At 50.9% G+C, this 18,070-nt stretch overlaps 14 protein-coding genes across 14 annotated transcripts; 7 read left to right on the top strand and 7 right to left on the bottom strand.

Annotated features, from left to right (window-relative positions):
- Positions 1–63: 63 nt before the first annotated feature.
- KL928_002845 (uncharacterized protein) lies at positions 64–1,062 on the bottom strand (the record flags this gene model as incomplete). The annotated part of the gene is made up of 1 exon (XM_043203366.1): positions 64–1,062. One exon carries the CDS (start codon positions 1,060–1,062, stop codon positions 64–66), a length of 999 nt encoding a protein of 332 aa, XP_043059999.1.
- Positions 1,063–1,091: 29 nt separating this feature from the next.
- Positions 1,092–1,580, top strand: KL928_002844 (uncharacterized protein; the record flags this gene model as incomplete). The annotated part of the gene is made up of 1 exon (XM_043203365.1): positions 1,092–1,580. One exon carries the CDS (start codon positions 1,092–1,094, stop codon positions 1,578–1,580), a length of 489 nt encoding a protein of 162 aa, XP_043059998.1.
- A 472-nt stretch (positions 1,581–2,052) lies between these two features.
- Positions 2,053–3,636, bottom strand: KL928_002843 (uncharacterized protein; the record flags this gene model as incomplete). The annotated part of the gene is made up of 1 exon (XM_043203364.1): positions 2,053–3,636. One exon carries the CDS (start codon positions 3,634–3,636, stop codon positions 2,053–2,055), a length of 1,584 nt encoding a protein of 527 aa, XP_043059997.1.
- Positions 3,637–3,741: 105 nt separating this feature from the next.
- On the bottom strand, positions 3,742–5,394 carry KL928_002842 (uncharacterized protein; the record flags this gene model as incomplete). The annotated part of the gene is made up of 2 exons (XM_043203363.1): positions 3,742–5,232; positions 5,317–5,394. 2 exons carry the CDS (start codon positions 5,392–5,394, stop codon positions 3,742–3,744), a joined length of 1,569 nt encoding a protein of 522 aa, XP_043059996.1.
- A 313-nt stretch (positions 5,395–5,707) lies between these two features.
- KL928_002841 (uncharacterized protein) lies at positions 5,708–7,111 on the top strand (the record flags this gene model as incomplete). The annotated part of the gene is made up of 1 exon (XM_043203362.1): positions 5,708–7,111. One exon carries the CDS (start codon positions 5,708–5,710, stop codon positions 7,109–7,111), a length of 1,404 nt encoding a protein of 467 aa, XP_043059995.1.
- A 4-nt stretch (positions 7,112–7,115) lies between these two features.
- On the bottom strand, positions 7,116–7,613 carry KL928_002840 (uncharacterized protein; the record flags this gene model as incomplete). Its single annotated transcript, XM_043203361.1, has 1 exon — positions 7,116–7,613. One exon carries the CDS (start codon positions 7,611–7,613, stop codon positions 7,116–7,118), a length of 498 nt encoding a protein of 165 aa, XP_043059994.1.
- A 526-nt stretch (positions 7,614–8,139) lies between these two features.
- Positions 8,140–8,769, top strand: KL928_002839 (uncharacterized protein; the record flags this gene model as incomplete). Its single annotated transcript, XM_043203359.1, has 1 exon — positions 8,140–8,769. The coding sequence occupies one exon, from the start codon at positions 8,140–8,142 to the stop codon at positions 8,767–8,769; it is 630 nt and encodes a 209-aa protein (XP_043059993.1).
- A 226-nt stretch (positions 8,770–8,995) lies between these two features.
- Positions 8,996–10,000, top strand: KL928_002838 (uncharacterized protein; the record flags this gene model as incomplete). Its single annotated transcript, XM_043203358.1, has 1 exon — positions 8,996–10,000. The coding sequence occupies one exon, from the start codon at positions 8,996–8,998 to the stop codon at positions 9,998–10,000; it is 1,005 nt and encodes a 334-aa protein (XP_043059992.1).
- A 574-nt stretch (positions 10,001–10,574) lies between these two features.
- KL928_002837 (uncharacterized protein) lies at positions 10,575–12,365 on the top strand (the record flags this gene model as incomplete). The annotated part of the gene is made up of 1 exon (XM_043203357.1): positions 10,575–12,365. The coding sequence occupies one exon, from the start codon at positions 10,575–10,577 to the stop codon at positions 12,363–12,365; it is 1,791 nt and encodes a 596-aa protein (XP_043059991.1).
- Positions 12,366–12,563: 198 nt separating this feature from the next.
- On the top strand, positions 12,564–14,147 carry KL928_002836 (uncharacterized protein; the record flags this gene model as incomplete). Its single annotated transcript, XM_043203356.1, has 1 exon — positions 12,564–14,147. The coding sequence occupies one exon, from the start codon at positions 12,564–12,566 to the stop codon at positions 14,145–14,147; it is 1,584 nt and encodes a 527-aa protein (XP_043059990.1).
- A 6-nt stretch (positions 14,148–14,153) lies between these two features.
- Positions 14,154–14,921, bottom strand: KL928_002835 (uncharacterized protein; the record flags this gene model as incomplete). The annotated part of the gene is made up of 1 exon (XM_043203355.1): positions 14,154–14,921. One exon carries the CDS (start codon positions 14,919–14,921, stop codon positions 14,154–14,156), a length of 768 nt encoding a protein of 255 aa, XP_043059989.1.
- A 70-nt stretch (positions 14,922–14,991) lies between these two features.
- Positions 14,992–16,014, bottom strand: KL928_002834 (uncharacterized protein; the record flags this gene model as incomplete). Its single annotated transcript, XM_043203354.1, has 1 exon — positions 14,992–16,014. The coding sequence occupies one exon, from the start codon at positions 16,012–16,014 to the stop codon at positions 14,992–14,994; it is 1,023 nt and encodes a 340-aa protein (XP_043059988.1).
- Positions 16,015–16,332: 318 nt separating this feature from the next.
- Positions 16,333–17,010, top strand: KL928_002833 (uncharacterized protein; the record flags this gene model as incomplete). Its single annotated transcript, XM_043203353.1, has 1 exon — positions 16,333–17,010. One exon carries the CDS (start codon positions 16,333–16,335, stop codon positions 17,008–17,010), a length of 678 nt encoding a protein of 225 aa, XP_043059987.1.
- A 2-nt stretch (positions 17,011–17,012) lies between these two features.
- On the bottom strand, positions 17,013–17,984 carry KL928_002832 (uncharacterized protein; the record flags this gene model as incomplete). Its single annotated transcript, XM_043203352.1, has 1 exon — positions 17,013–17,984. One exon carries the CDS (start codon positions 17,982–17,984, stop codon positions 17,013–17,015), a length of 972 nt encoding a protein of 323 aa, XP_043059986.1.
- Positions 17,985–18,070: the final 86 nt, after the last annotated feature.

The following is an 18,070-nucleotide window of genomic DNA, read 5'->3' as shown; positions in this document are numbered from 1 at the left end:
CGGTGGTCTCGAAGGGCCAGGACGTGAGATACTACGGAGAAAAGGCGTAGCTAATTTATTCCTCTATAATGCTCTAGATCGATTTATTCTGAGTCTGCTTTTTGTCAGCAGCTGGATCGTCCTGTTGTACGGGGCGTCTTGCCCCGCCTGTTCTGCCAAGTGCACAATGTACCCGTTGATGTAATCTATTTCTGTGTCTCTCAGGAACAAAGTATCCTGTCTCATGCTCGTGCTATTTTTCCCGTTCAACTTGCAACCTTTTTCGAGAATGAACCCCACCAGACGCGACTCGTCGAGCTCCGCATGGCCTTCCAGAAACGGATACCGGGCGCGCAAAATTGCCATCGCCTCGTGGACCACTCTGGTGAAATACTCTCTGATTGAGTCGATTCCGTCGATCTCGTAGTTCACGCAGTCCAGAACAGCAGTGGTCGGGTTCATACAGCAATTCACCATCAGTTTCGCAACCTGGTGCACAAGAAGGTCCTCGTACGAGTACAAAGTGGTGCGCAGGTCGCTCTCCACCAGCGTTTTCACCACCGGATGGTCTGGCTCCTTGCCGTCCACCCTGGCGATCTTGAGATCTCCGTTTCCGGCATGGTTGTAGTTAAATGTGCCTTCTTGGTCTCTGTTCTGGAAAACACCATGCGTGATCACTCCTTGGTAGATGATCGGCCGTCTGGATTCCTGCGGCCACAGGTCAGCGTACAGCTCCTCCAAAACCCCCATACCGTTCTGAATAAGCATGATGTTGGTGGACGGCGAGATCTTCGGCAGTAGAGGCGTCAGCGACTTCACAGTGTCGAAGGTCTTCACACTAACAATCAGAAAGTCAATGTGCTGGTCCGGAATGTCGTCCGCCTGACACGCTTGCGCGATCTTGCAGTCCATCCGCCGGCCCTGGTTGAAAAGCTGGGTGATTGTAAAAGTGTTGTTGGTCTTCTTCAGCAAGTCCAGCTTCTCTTTCCTCCTCACCAGAAAATTCACCGCATACCTTTTCGTCAGCGCAGAGGCCACCAACGTGCCAATTCCTCCGGCTCCCAGAATGTAGACGTTGGACATAGCGAAAAAAAATAATTTATCTATTTATTATGGCTAGAAGAGACACCTCCGAGCCCGAACAGGTTTCGTCATCGCGGTCGTCCACTAAACACCGGAACCAGGTGCTCGCACAACAGCAGAAGGAGTTTCTGGCCAAGTACATCCACTCAAATGGTCCGCAGGACTTTCCAGTCAGGGACCCCCTAGATTTCTCCAATTGGACAGAGGAACAGCTACGCAAATACAGAGAATTATATCTAAATCCTTCACAGATCATCACCCCTGATGTGAAGACGCTCCAGGGCTACATGCTGGAAGGCTCAGAGCTTGGAGAGTCGTCTGAGTCGTACGCAAAAAACGAGCTCAGCAGTGGCACCAACATGTACGAATACCGCAACAGAGACGACCTCCGACACGCTGTCGAGGACCATTTCAACAACCAGCTCACCGTGAAGGAGAGCGACGTGATAATGGGTTTCATCTACAGGGTCAAGAACGAGGACAAGAAGTTCAAAATGTATTTCGACAGACGAAACTAGATACTGGTGGAGAGATTTAGTCTCTGACGAGCCCTGAGCACCATTTCCCGTTTTTTTTGTTCGAAGTTCAGCCCTTCGAACTGGGCTGGCTTCCAATCCTGCTTCTTTATAGGCTGGCTTGCGGTGCGTTGCGATTCGCCCGTTTCGTGCGCGGCGAGCAGTCCGTTCAGGTAATTATCGATCGTGACGTGAACACTGCGGGTGCGTTCCAGATCGCGGCGGATCACCGACGGCGGCAGGTTCGGAGCGATCTGGGCGACACGCGCCACCATCTCGTCGGTCACACCGGCATCGTCGCCCAGAAAATACGCTATGAACACAAACGCAACGACCAGTGTCACCACCAGTGTGATTGTGCTGTTCATAGTAAATTCTGGAGATTAAATAATTACACCGGAAACCTTGGAGAACGGCCTTTTCTGTAAACCGAAGCACGTGATTCTGTCACGTGACCCAGGGTATCGTACACCTTTTATATCTTGGCCCTCTTGGGTGCGGGTTCCGGCGTGCTGTCGCGCTCCGGCTGCGGGGTCGTGATGTCGATCACCTGCACCGAGTCTCCCGGTTTCCCGATTGACTCCGTTGCCGAGGTCGGGTCTGCGCTCAGCAGGTCTATAATGGAGGTCTGTTGACCAGCGTTTGCTGGGGCGTTTGCCTGTTTGTGCTTCCTCAGGTACTCGTCCACGCTGTAGGTTTCCACCTCGCCGACCAGCGAGCTGGTTATGTTGACACTCGAAACAAATCCGTCTGCGCTTGAAACCATCAGGACCTGTCCGTCAGAGGACCAGCTGAGGTCTGTGATCACGGAGTAATGGATATTGGTGACGATGCCCAGCGCCTTGAGTCTCTGTGTGTCGTATATCACGACCGAATCTTGCGTCGCCACGGCAAACACCATGCGGTAGGCCAGCTTGAAAACACTTTTCTCGTTATCCAGAAGCTTGTATAGCACCGGACTAAATTTGATCGCTATGGCCGGCTTTTTGAATCCAGGCAGATGCGCGACAGGCGGCTTATTGAGACCAAACCGCGTATGAATGTAAACGGTATTGATGTTTTCCTCAGACGCGTCTGTCTTGAACACCCCGCTGGAGCTGAATAATAGCATGCCGTCTGGAGAAAAAGCGAGTCGCCGGAAAAAAGACTGAAGCGTTTCGTTGTGGTAAAGTTGCAGGCTTTTGTAGACAGGGTTTGGCGAGGCAGGCATTACGGCAGGGAGCGGAGACGACGAGCGCGTAGCCGACACCGCGATGGACTGCGAGGAGGAGGCGGATGAGTTTGAATGTGTCCGTTTGTGACGAGGTGTCTGTAAAGGAGGGTCCATGTTGGAGCTTTCGGAGTTCTCTTTGAGATTTTCTGTGGTGAGGCTTTTGGTCGGCAGCTCTGCGCGAATGATCTTGTAAAACGTCGTCGGAGACAGAACTAAGTCTGCTCCTTTTTCTGACACTATCTTGTAGATGTGGACAGACCTGTCTGCCGATTGAGAACAGATATACTCATTCCTGGGGTCCCACGTAACGCCCTGCACGTAGTGGTTATGCTCAGCAATTTGCTTAATCATGGCACCCGTGGCCACGCTGAATATACGCGTGATGTTGTCCATTGATCCGCAGCAGATGTATTTGGAGTCCGGCGACCACGAAACGTCGTAGATCTCTGAAAGCGTTGAGGACCTACACGAAGTTTCCAAATACCAGCTCTCCTTCACATCGTCGTCCTCGTTGCCGAACTCCTTGATAATTTTATCCGACAAACACCATATCATTATTGTTCCGTCATCGGAAGCACTCGCCAGCATATCGCCAGAAGGACTGAATCGAACACAATTGACGGCTTGGGTGTGTTTCGTGAGCGAGCTCAGATACTCCACAGACTCTACTTTGGTCTCTGTATAGTTTACACGCCAGATTCGCACGTTGTTGTCTCCTCCCGCAGTGGCCACGCGTGCGCTACGGGTGCCGGTATCGGGGTTTTTCGTTCGCTGGATGTCCAGCGAATAGATCGGGAGGTTGTTATCGTGCCAATGAAGGGTGTGGATGGCAGCCTCAATGGACATTGTGAATATGGACCAGCCTCTGTTTTTGAGTGTCGAGCTTAAAAATTAATTTGACTATTTTTTTACCACAGTCAGTGCCTTGTTATTTTCTACCGAAACATTAAACTACAAATTAAAGAATTTCTTGAACTTGCGCCCAACGCCTGCTTTTTCGCTCTTTTGAGGCTTCGCATTGGCTGCGTGCTCTTCCTCCAAGGGAAGGGTCACAGTGATAGAGTTGTCCGTGGCGTTCTCGGCGGTGGTCGAGGGAACTTTCTTCTTAAAGCTGAAAATCCGTTTCTTCTCGCTAAACTCGTCCACGTTCTTTCTTGCCGACTTGCGTTGTTTGCTCAGCTCTGACAGCTCGCCCTTCTGCTCCTTGCGTATCTCTTTCAGCTTTTTCTTCTCCTCCTTGTGCTGCGCTGCCTTCAATTTCTTTTCTTCCTTCGCATCCAGCTCTCCACGTAACGTGTGCGTTCTGAATCCCACTCCTGCGGCATTGGACTGGTACGTTGGAGTTGCCGGGACTGGACTCACTGGTTTCTGGGTCAGAGACATCGTGCGGCCGTTTTGGCTCGACGACGAGTTCAGCAGAGTGTTCTTTTGTGTGTCCACATCCATCTCGGTCACACTTCCCGAGTCAGGCAAGCTGTTTGGACGGGCTCCGTACACTTTCTGCATGGCAACCTGATATGCCTGCTGATACAGCTCTTCTGGGGTGGGCCTGTTAAGAGGAACGGCAGGAGCAGGAGGAGATGAGCTGTAGCGAGACTCTGCCGGGTCGGGGCCCATGATTTTCACCTGCTTGCGCATAGACGAAGTGTTTGAGGTGATGCTGTTGGCACGCGGTGCTAATGCAGAAGGGGCCCTAAACGCAGACCTTTGAGGAATCACAGGCGAGTTTCCGGCCGTACTCGACGCATACGACCGAATTTCCTCTGTAACCTTCTCACTAAAATTATTTTTCACAGCATTAGGATTGGCCTCGTTGGCATCAGAATAGATGGACTGTCCGTCCGAGTCGTCGTCGGGAGTAGGGTTCTTGAGGATTATGCGTGCAGGTGAAAGACTGGTACGTGGCTTGACCTTGGATTGGGTGAGTTGGCGGTAAGTGTGGGTCCTTGCAGATTCTGCAGACTCGTGTGTTTCAGGTTGAGGCTGTTTTTGTTGTCTAAGTTCGATTTTCTCGGGCTCGGTCGGTTCCTCTTGAATGTTCTCCAGTTCCTGGGTGTTGTTGGGCAGCGGCTCCTCTTCGTGATAGAATTCTTCGTCGAATCCTTCCGCAATGCTTCCTAGATCGTTGTAGTTCTCCACAATACTTGGCTTAACAACTGTAGTTTTGACAACTTCGAAACCGTCTTTCTGCTCAATGGTGGTTTTCGTGATGGAGCGGGTTCTGCCTTCGGCGTCCTGCTCCTTGGTGGTCTTCACAATCTTAGTCGGCGTGCTGAGACGGCTCGAGGGCAGTTTCTTCGTTGTGGTGGTTGTAGTGGTGGTGAAGCCGGTGGTGTATCTAGAGGAGTTGGATGTCAGAGAATTGGTGCGGGAGTTGCCCGGTCTGAAACTGCTGGACGTCATGCTGCTGGAACGGTAGATGTTTGGATTATAGGAGCTGGACTGTAGAGAATTAGACCTTCTGACATACGAATCAGGAGCCCGAAAGGTGCGGGAGCTGAGCGACATTGTTCGTTGGCCGGCGACCCGATGGTCTGTCAGGTTGGACGTAGACGAATGTTTGCGTAGCGCTGCTGATGCCGCTGCGTTGGATAGATTGTTCATCGAGTTGCTCCGGGAGACATTCCCGGTAGCAAAATTAGCTGCCATATATGCAGCAGATGGCTGGCTCTGATTGGGACTGGGAGGGCTCGAGTAGTAGTACACTCCTGGATCTCTCGACTGACGGTTAGCAGGCAAAGTTGGAAACACTTACCCTTCTGGAGGGCCTTCTGGAGAGTAAACGGTCAAGAACCATAATAAAAAAAACAAGAATTAGAAAGTATTGTTTTGTGTGTAAGAGATGAAATTCGAGAACCTGCGGGCTGTGCAAAAATAATCGAATTAAATTAGAAATAAAGTATATTAGCTGCTCACCATGTTTGAACAAGTGAAGCCAAAACTGGAGGATCTGACTTCTGTCGGGGTCATTATCCTAGAGCAGCTCGTTTCATGTATCACCTGGTTCTTGCCTGAAAGCCTCATAAGTTTCTTCACCTCAATGGTGAAGTTTATCTTCAGTCTCCACGCCTCAAGCAACCCACTGTACAACCGCTATCTCAAAGGTCGAAATTTAGAAATGGACAAGCAACTCGGCAAAATAGAGAGACTGCGTGAAGCGCAATATTTTGACGAGCTCTGTGCCATCCATGGGTTCAAGGCTCAGAGCCACCTCGTCCAGACCAAAGACGGCTACCTGCTGACTGTGCACCGACTAGACCCCCATGAGAACGGGTATCGTCCAAATGGTAAGATCGTTTACTTCCAGCACGGCCTGTTGATGAACAGCGAAATATGGGTGCTCATGGCCGATACTCGGCAGAACTTGCCGTTCCGGCTCTGTGAACTGGGCTATGATGTCTATCTCGGCAATAACAGGGGAAATAAGTACTCTGCGCGCCACGTTTCGCTTTCGGTGAATGATGACGCGTTCTGGGACTTTTCTATTGACCAGTTTGCCCTATATGACATTCCGGCCTCAATAGACCATATTCTGGAGATAAACCGTGCTTCGCAATTGATCTACATTGGGTTCAGCCAGGGATGCTCACAAATTCTTGCCTCTATATCTGTCAACCACCCTTTGAATATGAAAATCAGCAAGCTCGTGCTGATTTCTCCGGCCACAACGCCGAAAAAACTGTCTAACTGGCTTATCAACTCGATTGTGAACTTCCAGCCAGCGCTGATATACTTGCTTTTTGGCCGCAAAATCCTTCTGAAATCCGTTTTCTTCTGGAAGGATATTACGTACCCACCGTTCTTCTCCAAACTGATCGACTTGTCGAACAAGATTCTATTTGACTGGAAGTCTCAAAACATCGACCCGATCCAGAAGTTCATCTGCTACTTTCACCTGTACTCGACAACATCCGTGAAAAGTGTGGTGCATTGGTTCCAGATCATCAGATCGAAGCGATTTCAGATGTACCAGGAGTCTGACCTGTTTCCTGCGTTTGAGTACCCAATACACACAAATATTAAGCTGTCGAAAATTCTGCTTATCTACGGCATGTCCGACTCGCTGGTGGACATTCAGCAGATGACTGAGCAGCTTCCTGAGTTTGAGGAGTACAACATCTCGGTTCTCAACAATCAGGAAATGAAGCCTGAGCTTGTGGAGGTGGTAGACAACCAAAAGGTGGACGAGACGATGAACAGCAGCGACGGAGAGAAGCTGCAGATCGTGGGCGTGGAGAATTACGAGCATCTGGACCTTGTGTGGGGCCAGAACATCGAGTACTATGTGATCAGCAACGTGTTGGAGTTTCTGAGCGACTAGAGCTTCATTCTGTATTTCTGTGCATATTTCTCAATTCCTTCCGTTTTTGGCGGAGATAGTTGTAGAAAAAAGCGTAATTCTGAAGCACCACCGCGATCCTGGTGGAGTGGAAGGCCCAGTCCGGGCCGATTTGCGCAATGCTTGTTAGTTCGGGGACGAGATCAGGGAACAGGCTGCTGAAGTCCTGTTTCTGAGTCAGATTCGTAAAGGCCGCACTGGAAGGTCTTCGCGGTCGCAGAGCGGTCTTTTCTGGTTTGTTAGCACGCGCACGGCGTTTCGTGCTGATTGGAATCAGAAGCGACGGCGACTTGGACAGGATGCTGATGGGGATGTCATGAGAGACCCCGGATTCGATATGCTTTCGGGCCTTCTTCTTGCTGGCTGGGATGTACGAGAGGGTGACGAGCTTTGAGTTCTTGAGCTCGCGGAGATAGTCGGGCAACGACGACGGGTCCTGCGACCGGAGCAGCCGCGGAGGCTCAGGGTGAGCAGTACGATCCATCAAATATTAATTTGCATTGTGTGGGATGAAACCTTGAAGGCACGCGCGTACGATTGACAGACAGGTTCGTTATGCTTCAAGATACGAGGAGTCTGTTTTTAGTGCGATATGTGGAGACCGGCGCAAGCAAGGGTTTCCTAGTTTGAGGAGATGCATGATGACCAGTGCGGGACCGACGGCTAGCCAAGAAATAGCAAGCATGCTGGGGCACGTAATCGGTTACTCGGTTTAGGTAGGTGAGCGAAAACGCCATACATGACACATAAATTGTGCTGACAGGCATGGAGAACGTGAACGAATTACCGGAACAGGAAGGCGTTACAACTGTCAAACAATAGTGGCTAATAAAGGTTTAAGAAAAACCGTTACCAGGTAGGAATCTGACAATAGGAAACAAATTTCTTTTTCAATGGATTGGGTGAGATAATATCAACCTCTATTATCACGATAGTGTCTTCCTGCCCCTGGAGTGAAACCTGTTAATATATATAAAGGTTTTCGCAAAAATTCTCGTCCACCTTTATTTATGTTGTCACTGTCGGAGCCAAAGGTTACGTTTCTTGCTCCGAAGAGCACCAGCGTCTCCTCGTCGGTACAGCCTATGGTGCCGAAGCTAGACTCGGTCCTGGGCAACAAGGTGCCTTCGGACTCGCTTTTTTCCAAGTCGGCTTTTTCCAAGTTTCTGCTCAACAAACACTGTCTAGAGAATCTGGAGTTTTACCAGTCGCTTCAGCTATTTATCGAAAACCATAACACGGACAGCAACGTGTGGAAGATACTCTACGAGGAGTACTTCGAAAACAACGCCTCTAGCGAGATCAACCTCCCTGGAGACCTGAAAGCAGGGCTTTCAGGATCCACGATACCGGACATCGGTCTTCTGCAGAGATTTCTCTCCATCACCAAACACTATCTACACGACTCCTACCAGGAATTCACCAGACAGGTGATAGAAAACATGTTTGTTACGGTAGAATCCTCGTCGGAGGAAGACGACACGCTAGAGCGGGACGAGGCCAGCGAGCGCGCACCCGGCAAAACACACAGAAACCAAAGCTTCTCCTCTATCTCCTCCGCTAAAAACGGCTCGGGGTCGTCCTGGGCAAAGTGGGGCAAGAAATTACGCTGGCGTAGAAGCTCCTCTGTCTCCGATTGATTGGAAAGGCTTTTCCATCACTGAATGCTGGTTCAGACTTACGATTTACGATTGCATAGACTGTGTACTACTAATATCTGCTAGACGGTAATTTCCGTTGTGTGGCTCGGTATGGCTCGTGGCGTTTTTCTTACCCGGCCCAAGATTGTGGCTACAAATTTTCATTAATCATTCCATTAAGCATCATTATCCGTTGCCCTTTCTCACGTGGTTGTGATATATAACCATGTCTGGTTTCGTGAACCCCCAAGATTTCAACAGCATACAGCAGGGCGCTTCCTCGTCAAACACGAATATGCCCGACGATACCCCGATGGCTCTACTAGAGCAACTTGTCTACGTAGACAACTTCATGAACAGCGCTGACCAGAACGACCTCTCGGCCGAGCCTAACTTTGACGACCAGCTCAGCGTCGAGCTCGCTGCGTTTGCCGATGACTCGTTCATCTTCCCCGACGAGGAAAAACCAAAGTTGAAGATGGAGTACTCTAACAGCAACAACAACGACCAGTTCGACCAGTTCGAGTCCTCTGACCGCGCCCAGGGCTCCATTCCTTCCACCATATCCGAACTATTGCAGAGACCGTACTCGCAGCTTCAGAACAGCCATGTGTCCGCCTCCTCCGCGCAGAAACCAGAACTGAGTTCTGAGTCCAGTCTCCCCAAAGTGACGGTGCCCCGCGGCGCGCAAAACACACTTTCCGCTGCTGGCCTTTCCCAAACACAGATCGAGGCGCTTGCAACACTCATAGCCTACCACAAACCCGATATTATTCAACGGGAGAACTCTTCCTCGGAGTCGAGCTCGGGATCGCAGAACGGCTCGCGGAACGGCTCGGAGTCGGGCGCCCAGGTGTCGTCGTTCGAACCGCTGGAGTCCAGCTCCAGCTCGCATATCGTGCCCATGTCGTCTACAGTGTCGCCGGACGTGTATTCGTCTGAGCCGAAGGAGTACGTGGAGACAGACAAAAGAAGACGCAACACGGCGGCGTCCGCGCGTTTCAGGATCAAAAAGAAGCTGAAGGAGCAGGAGATGGAGAGGAAACTCAAGGAACTTACAGATCTGTCAAGAAACCTCGAATTGAAGATACAGCAGCTCGAAATGGAAAATCGTCTGCTCCGAAATCTGGTGGTGGAAAAAGGTAGTCAAAGAGACAGCGAGGAACTGGAGCGATTACGCAAGAAGGCGCGGATCAGCGTGGACCAGGAAGGTTTCCCGAAGCCAAACTAAACTAATTATACGGAGAAGCGACGATATGTATCAAGAAAATAAAAGCTAATGTTACCCGGAATTTTTATTCAAATTAAAACTAAATTATAGATAGACAGCAGAATGAAACCAGTTGTGTCTGTAAGTACTCGGGATTGCGTCGTGCTAACTGGCAGTCGGGAAGTGCGTGGGCTTGCACACTGATCTCCGCATTTGGGATAGTGATACTGTCCATCATCGGAGCGTTATTCTACAACAACCATGAGACCATGATGGGCTCGATCAACGACCCGGAAGACGGCAAGGCGTGAGTATTTTCTGCAATCGCGTGTTACTAACAGCAGTGTGGCCAAGACGGTGTTTGGAGCAGTCGGTCTGTACGTGCTGTTCTTCCTCTTTTGCGGATGCCAGCTCTGGGTGATGAAAAGACAGCAAAGCATACAGTTATGAAGGCCATTCCGAGTGGCGAAGCAGAACAGGTTGGCGGTATATACGAGCTCCGAGATCAAAAGATTCTTATTTCTGTCAATACGAATTATAATTATATAAATCAGTCCCTGAATTTATCCTCTCTTGTCCGCAAAGTGCGAAACTAATGTTTAATATTTTGAGAACGGCTGTCCCGTTGACACGACACGCTTGCTGGCGCGGGCTCCATGTCGACGCGGTCTCGCTGCGCCGAGCGGCAGAGCTGCCAGGGCCTTCAGACCTGGTTTTGACCGACCCGTACCAGATCTACAGAGCCTATCTTGCGTCAGACCTCTTGCAGCCAGACGTGCACCAACATCGGGCCGCCCTAGAGTTCCAGAAGCTCTATTTCCGGCTCAAGGACTACGTTCCGGACGATAAGGAGCTCCAGATGAACAATCTCGTGAGACAGCTGGAGATGCGGTACGACCAGCAGCACGCGGGGCTGTTGTACCGCACCATCGGCTACAGACAAGTCTGGGGCGAGCGCAAGGCCGAAAAGGAGCGCAAGGAGCTTGTGCGCGTGCTGAGCGACGAAGAAGAGCTGTACAACATCCCGGCTCCGCAGGGACTTTTGGTGAACGGAGAAGTTGGGTGCGGCAAGTCGATGCTGCTTAACATTTTTGCTGACTCGCTGCCAGTCGAGCGCAAGCTGCGCATCCACTACAACAACTTCATTCTGTGGGTGTACGCAGAGATCCACTCGATCTACGAGCGTCGCAAGCGAGAGAGCCATAGCAAACACAGTTTCCTGTGGCTGGAGAACGAGTTCATCTTGCTCGAGGTGGCCTCGACAATGGTCCGCAACCACTACGTGCTGATGCTGGACGAGTTCATGCTGCCCGACCTGGCGTCGGCCAAAATCGTCAAGATCCTGTTCACGTATTTTTTCAAGCTCGGTGGAGTTCTGGTAGCAACCTCCAACAGACTGCCCGAGGAGCTGTACTCGACGGATTTCAACAAGACGCAGTTCCAGAGCTTCGAGCGCGTTCTCAAGATGCGCTGCCAGGTGTTTGACATGAACAGTGACTGCGACTACCGGATGCAGCTGATTGACCGCGGTGCTCGGCCGCATCTCGTGGTGAAGGAGCACCCGGAGCACGAAAAAAAATGGCAAGAACTGGTGGACTCGGTGGTGACCGAAAAACCCACAGAAACGCATTTTCTCAGCTACGGCCGCCAGATCCGTGTTCCTGCGCAGGCAGGCGGTGTTGCTCTATTCAGGTTCGACGAGCTGTGTGGCGACTCGTACTACGGCCCGAGCGAGTATATTTCTTTGGCCTCGAGGTTCCACACCCTGGTGGTCGACCAGATACCCGTCTTGACGACGAAAAGAAGGAGCGAGGCCAGACGGTTCATCACGCTGCTCGACTCGCTGTACGAGGCGCGCTGCAACGTGGTGTTCCGCATGGACGCCGAGCCCTCGCGTCTGTTCTTCCCCGATATGCGCCAGGCAGACGACGGGCGGTCCAACAACCAGCAGATCCTCGAGGAGGAGATGTTTGCGAGAACACAGCTGTATCTGGAGAATCCGTACCGGCCAAATGTGCAGAGCTACGAGGAGGGTAAGAACGAGTTCACGCAGAGCCAGGTGGAGACCAATTTCAAGGATATTGGAAAATTCACCGGCGAGGACGAGATGTTCGCATACAAGCGTGCGGTGAGCCGGATCTACGAGATGACGTACGGCCGCCACTGGCGCAGTGGTCAATGGCTCGGGCCGCAGATGGTCCGGCCGTGGGAGAAAGCGAAGACGGAGGATGGTGCTGAGAGCACAAAAAAAACAGAACCGGAGCCACCTAAACAGGCCCCCGTGTTCAACCAGCACCATTTCTGGTCGATGGGCAGCTGGAGAAACAAGAGCAGGTGGATCAAGGACGAACTGGCAAGACGGTGGATGGCAGACTGGAAGGAGTGATATAATAGAAATAATATTTTTTTGGCTATTAAATCTTATCTTTTTATGGAATACATTAAAATCACAAAGGTGGACGATGTTCTGCTGTTCCGACGCGGAGTCTCGCACAAGGGAACGCTGCATCTGACCACACACCACCTGATCTTCACGCTCCCGCCGTCTGCGTCAGGCATGAGGGAGCTGTGGTGCTGCTATCCGATGATCGAGAAGGTCGAGCTCAACAGAGGGTCGTCTCAATTATACCTGTTGGACGCGGAAACGCATCCGTCACTGTGCAGAGGAGCGTCTCTGAGGGTGCGATGTCGCGACTTTACGTATTTGGCGTTCGATTTCGCCGATCTGTCCCAGTGTCAGGACGTTTTTGAGAGCATTATGAAGTTGACGTGTATCGACGACATAGACAAGGTTTACGCATTTATCTACACGCCCATCAAGATCGAAGTTGCGTTTGACGGCTGGAACGACTACGATGTGCGCAGCGAGTTCCAGAGACAGGGCCTGGACATGGACGCGGGCCCGTGGCGACTGTCGTCGCTCAATAGCGACTATCGACTCTGTCGAAGCTACCCGTCGCACACGGTGGTCCCGCGAAGTATCAGCGACACCATTCTCGCGCACTCGGTGAGTTTCCGGTCGAAAAATAGATTCCCAGCATTGACATACTACTACGCAAAGAACGGGGCGTGCATTGTGCGCAGTGCGCAACCATTGACCGGAATCAAACAAAATCGGTCTCTGCAGGACGAAAAGCTGCTGACGGAGATTTTTGCAACAAACGGGCGCCAATCCACAGCCAATTTGATTGTCGACGCACGGCCCATGACCAACGCAATGGCCCAGGCAGCTCTGGGCGCCGGCACAGAGGTGATGGAGAATTATTCCAACTGTAAAAAAGTGTTTCTGAATATCGAAAATATTCACGTCATGAGAGAGAGCCTGAATAAAATCAAAGAGGTGCTGAAAAACAGCGATGTGTCCACACAGCTGTACAATCCTGAGCTATTGATCAAATCGGGGTGGCTCGATCACATTTCAAATCTGCTCAAGGCTACAGACCTGCTCGTTAAGTCCGTCCATCTCAATGGCATGCATCTTATGCTGCACTGTTCTGACGGCTGGGACAGAACGTCGCAGGTGGCGTCGCTGGTGCAGCTCTGTCTCGACCCGTACTTCTGCACGATGGACGGGTTCGTGGTTCTGGTGGAAAAAGACTGGTGTTCTTTTGGCCATCGTTTCAACGAGCGGTGTGGCCATCTGCAACGAGAAACTAAATTCTACAATTACGCGCAGGACACAAATTTCCAGAAAATCAAGCAGCTCAACCAGCATTTCAAGCATCATCAGAATACCAAGCTGGAAAGCCCCGTGTTCCAGCAGTTCCTCGACTGTGTGTACCAGCTAATGCGCCAGCACCCCGAGAAGTTCGAGTTTAACGAGCGGTTCCTGCGCCGTCTCGTGTACCATCTCTACTCCTGTCAGTACGGAACGTTTCTGTACGACAGCGAACGTGAGAAGAAGGAGCTACGGCTCGAAAGCAGGACCCAGTCGGTGTGGAACTACTTCAAGAGCAGAAAGCGCGAATTCAGTAATCCTGGCTACCACGAGCAGCACGACATAATATATCCGAACTATAACAACGTGCGATTCTGGTACCAGCTGTTCGGCAAGAGCGACGAGGAGATGAATGGGTTTCTCAATGTAGGGAGGCCTCAAACGGAGAAGGAGGTTCCGGCTGCTCAGGAAGTTGAAGGTCTGGAAAAGATGGAAGTTGGCGAGTCGTAACCGGCGCTAGAGCTTGGCGACCTCCGTTTTCCACACCATGCCGCACCACTTGCTGATTTCGATGGCCATCTCGCGACATTCTCTTACCGTTTCCAGATCCAGGCCCAGGTTCAGCGCTCCTTTCAGATGGCCCTTCAGCTGCGGGTTCACGTCCTGCGGAATGAGACACGATATCACGATCATAGAGGTTTCCTGCGGAGTCAGCACGTCTGAAAACGACAGCAACGGCGAATAAACATGCTGGATTGTGTACGTCCATAGATCTGGATACGACGAGCTCATCTGGTTGATGACACGGCCGCTTATCTTGCTGTAGATGGTTTTCCAGAACTTCATTCCCCTAGCCTGTTCTGCCTCGTAGTCTGCAAACGACTCAATTGCGTGCCGTTTCACGTCTGCGGTGGCACGCAGCGGTTTCGGCGTAGTCTCTCTCAAAATCATGAGAGAGTTGATCGCCTTGGGCAGTCCGCTCAGCGCGGCCGTCTTGAGAATGCTCTCTCGGAATTTATCGGACAGCTTAAGCCCAGACTCGATCTCGTACGGACAGCTGTTGATGTCGGCAGATACAGATTCGATTGTCTGGGCCACGCGGTGGTACAGCTCCTCGGACGGCTTCCCCAGCCCGTGCTTCACGTGGAGGGCATAGTGGTACAATTTTGGGATCTCCTGGGGCTGGTTGCAAACGGTCAGCGTGACCGTCGCTATCAAATACCACATATTGCCTAATCGTGGGGCATTGGATAACTGTATCAATCGCTGCGGAGTGAGAATCATATTTTTTTTTTTCGAATAAATATTTCACTATATGGCCCTGTGTGGCAGGCATTTGGTGAACACCCGCCACTCAGAATTTACCCTTCAGCTCAGGAACAATCGACAGCACCTTGCCCTGGTCAACGAACGTCTCAACGTTTTTGACGACAAACTCCTCCATGGCCTTCATCGTCTCGACGGTGTGTGTTCCCATGTGAGGCAGAGACACCACGTTCGGCTGCCGGATCAGCTCCATGTTGACGTGGGGCTCGTTTTCGAACACGTCCGATCCGAAAGCACCCACTTTCCCGCTCTTGAGAGCAGGCAAAATGGCGCTCTCGTCAACAATAGGGCCTCTGGCAGTGTTGACAATTACCACGCCGTCTTTCATCTTGGCAATAGTATCCTTGTTGATCGAATGTCTGGTGGCGTTGTTGAGCGGGATGTTGATTGAGATCACGTCCGACTGGCTCAGAAGCTCGTCCATGCTCACATACTCGGCACCCTGCTCCAACTCCGGAGCAAGACGGTTCCGGTTGTGGTACAGAATCTTTCTGAACCCAAACGGTTTGGCCCTGTCTCTCACTGCACGGCCAATGCCGCCCATTCCGTAGATTCCCAGTACCTTGCCTTCAGGGTCGTGGCCAACGGGAGTGCCGGCACATTTTTCGGTCGGCCACTTGCCCTGCAGCATTCTCAGCGTCGAGTCCTGGAAATTCCTCAATGCTCCCAAAAGAAGGTATATATGCGTGTCTGCAGTAGCCGCGTCAACAATAGAAGGCACGTTGGACACCTGTATTCCAAGCTTGCCGCACTCAACAGCGTCCACCTGGTCGTACCCAGCACCGTTGTGGGAAATGGCTTTGAGAGAGGTCTTTTCCTTTAACTGGGCCAGTAGCTCTTTGTCAAGCAGTCCCGTCTGCTTGACACTCTCAAACGTTCTCGCAATGACGCTGACGTCCTTATATTTGCCTTCGTTGAGCTCCTTCAGGAACTCTTCCCTAGAAGAGGCCCCGCTCTCCACCACCTCGACATTGGGTCTCTGCTCGAGCTTCTCCCACGCCTCCTGGGCGTATCTGATTGGTCCAAATCTAAGAACTTTAACGGTGGACATGCTTCTATAAAACGTGCTGCTCGAATGTTTGGCCCAAGATAATCGGTACATGTTTATACTACGTTATCAATAAAATATATGTACCAGCTCCCTCGTCCATCCCGCGCATCCCACTTCCAAATGGAGAAAGAGCTTATCGAAAAACGAGCTGGTCCGGGGCGAGCTGGAGCGAATGGGGCCAAAAGGGTAACTACGTCCAGCATGGCCTTGCGTCCCGTGGGATACAGCTGCTGCTGAGGCTGCGCTCGCCATAATCCACGCTTCGTTGTGGCTTCTTGTCGAGACGATCGACGCAGTATTTTTTTTCTTTTACAACCTATGGACACTACTAAACTCAACCACTCAAAACTAGGCACCAAAGAATATTGGGACAATTTCTACAAACTAGAGAAGGACAACTTCGCAGAAAACCCAGACGACACGGGCGAATGCTGGTTTGCGGACTCGGGCGCCGAGGAGAAAATCGTAGACTTCGTGTTCTCGAATTTCGATCCAAACGTCTCTGTCTGCGATCTCGGTACAGGAAATGGACATCTTCTCTTTGAAATCCTACAAGAGGGCTGGAAAGGACAACTCGTGGGAGTTGACTACAGCGAGGCCAGCGTCCAGTTTGCAAAGACCATAGCAGAAACCCACAATATGAATGTAGAATTCTATCAAAGCGATATACTCAATCTGGAGGACCGGTTTCTCAAGACCAATGCGGATAATTTCGACCTGGTATTGGACAAGGGCACATTGGACGCGATCGCCCTCAGCGACAACCTGTATGATGGCAAAACAGGACAGGATGTGTATCCAGACACGGTGAAGTTCCTGCTGAAGAAAAATGCGGTTTTGCTAGTCACGTCGTGCAATTTTACCCAAGACGAGCTCATCAAGGTGATAACTGCCTCTGGCAACTTTGAGGTCTGGAAAACCGTCGACTACCCGGTGTTTGAGTTCGGCGGAGTCAAAGGCTCGGCCATATGTACTGTTGCCTTCAAACGCAAGTAATACTAGTTCACTTCTTTTACCAAACCCTCAATCACGTTGTAGAGTTTCGACGAGTTTTCCACCATGCCGATTTTGAATGCGTACTGCACGGGTTTCGAGTCCTCAACGACCTGGACTCGAATGAACTTGTCGCTATTCAAAGAGCTGGCCATTCCTTTGAAAACCTCCACTCCTTTCACGATTGGCGCGTTCAAGATCAGCTTTAGTATGCCGTCTTGACGCATGACAAGCCGAGCATGGTAATGCTTGACTGGATTGATAAATTTGTTCACTTTCAAGACACCAACTCCTTTTTCCTTCCACCCTTCAGAAACATTGGTCAAATCCATGTGATACAATTTGGCTTTGACCTGGAACAAGGTCTCCTCTTCCTCTTCTCCTGACTTCACTTGCTGCTTTTCGAGGTGGACCTTTTTGTAGACCTCCTTGGAGACCTCTTTGTCCTCGGGCTCTGCAGAGCTTTCCTGCGGCTCGTCAAATATTGATTTCTTGCCGATTGCATGCTGGAACGCATTTCCAAAAGTTGAACCACTACCAAATACGCTCTTCGGTGCTTCTTTCTTTTCTTTTGTCTTGTCTTTGTCTTTGTCGTCTGGCTTCTCAAATACATTCTTTTTTGACAGCATGGAAAACCCACTGGCTTGTCCAAACGTTGTCCGGGCACCAAATACGAATTTGGACTCTGGTTTCTCTTTCTTTTCGTCTATCACGTCAGAAGTCTTGTGTTTCTCCCCGGAAACACTGTCGTCCTTTTCCTCTGTATCGTTTTTGGCATCGGCGTCCTGTTTTGTGTCACTTTCCTGCGTCTTCTCTGCTTGTGTTTCCTCGTTCTTCTTCACACTCTTTGCTCTCTTCACGTCCTCTTTCTCTTCTTCTTCAATCGGCCTTTTCTTTTCGGGCAACTGAAGAGCTTCGGCTTTTGGTTCAAGCTCCTGCTTTTCCTCAGCTGCCTCTTTCTTGTTGGTCTCAGCCATATCTTGCTAACTAAATTAAAACAAATTATTTTTGCGTCGATCGACTCTTAGTTCCAGTCCCCGTAATAAACCCTTGTGTAATTGCG

Source organism: Ogataea angusta (genome assembly GCF_019207475.1).
Source record: "Ogataea angusta isolate 61-244 chromosome Unknown 61-244_NODE_5_length_850226_cov_91.758892, whole genome shotgun sequence".
In the NCBI taxonomy this organism is placed as follows: Eukaryota; Fungi; Ascomycota; class Pichiomycetes; order Pichiales; family Pichiaceae; genus Ogataea; species Ogataea angusta.
Note: the sequence above shows the minus strand (reverse complement) of the source record. Positions and strands in the feature narration are given on the sequence as shown.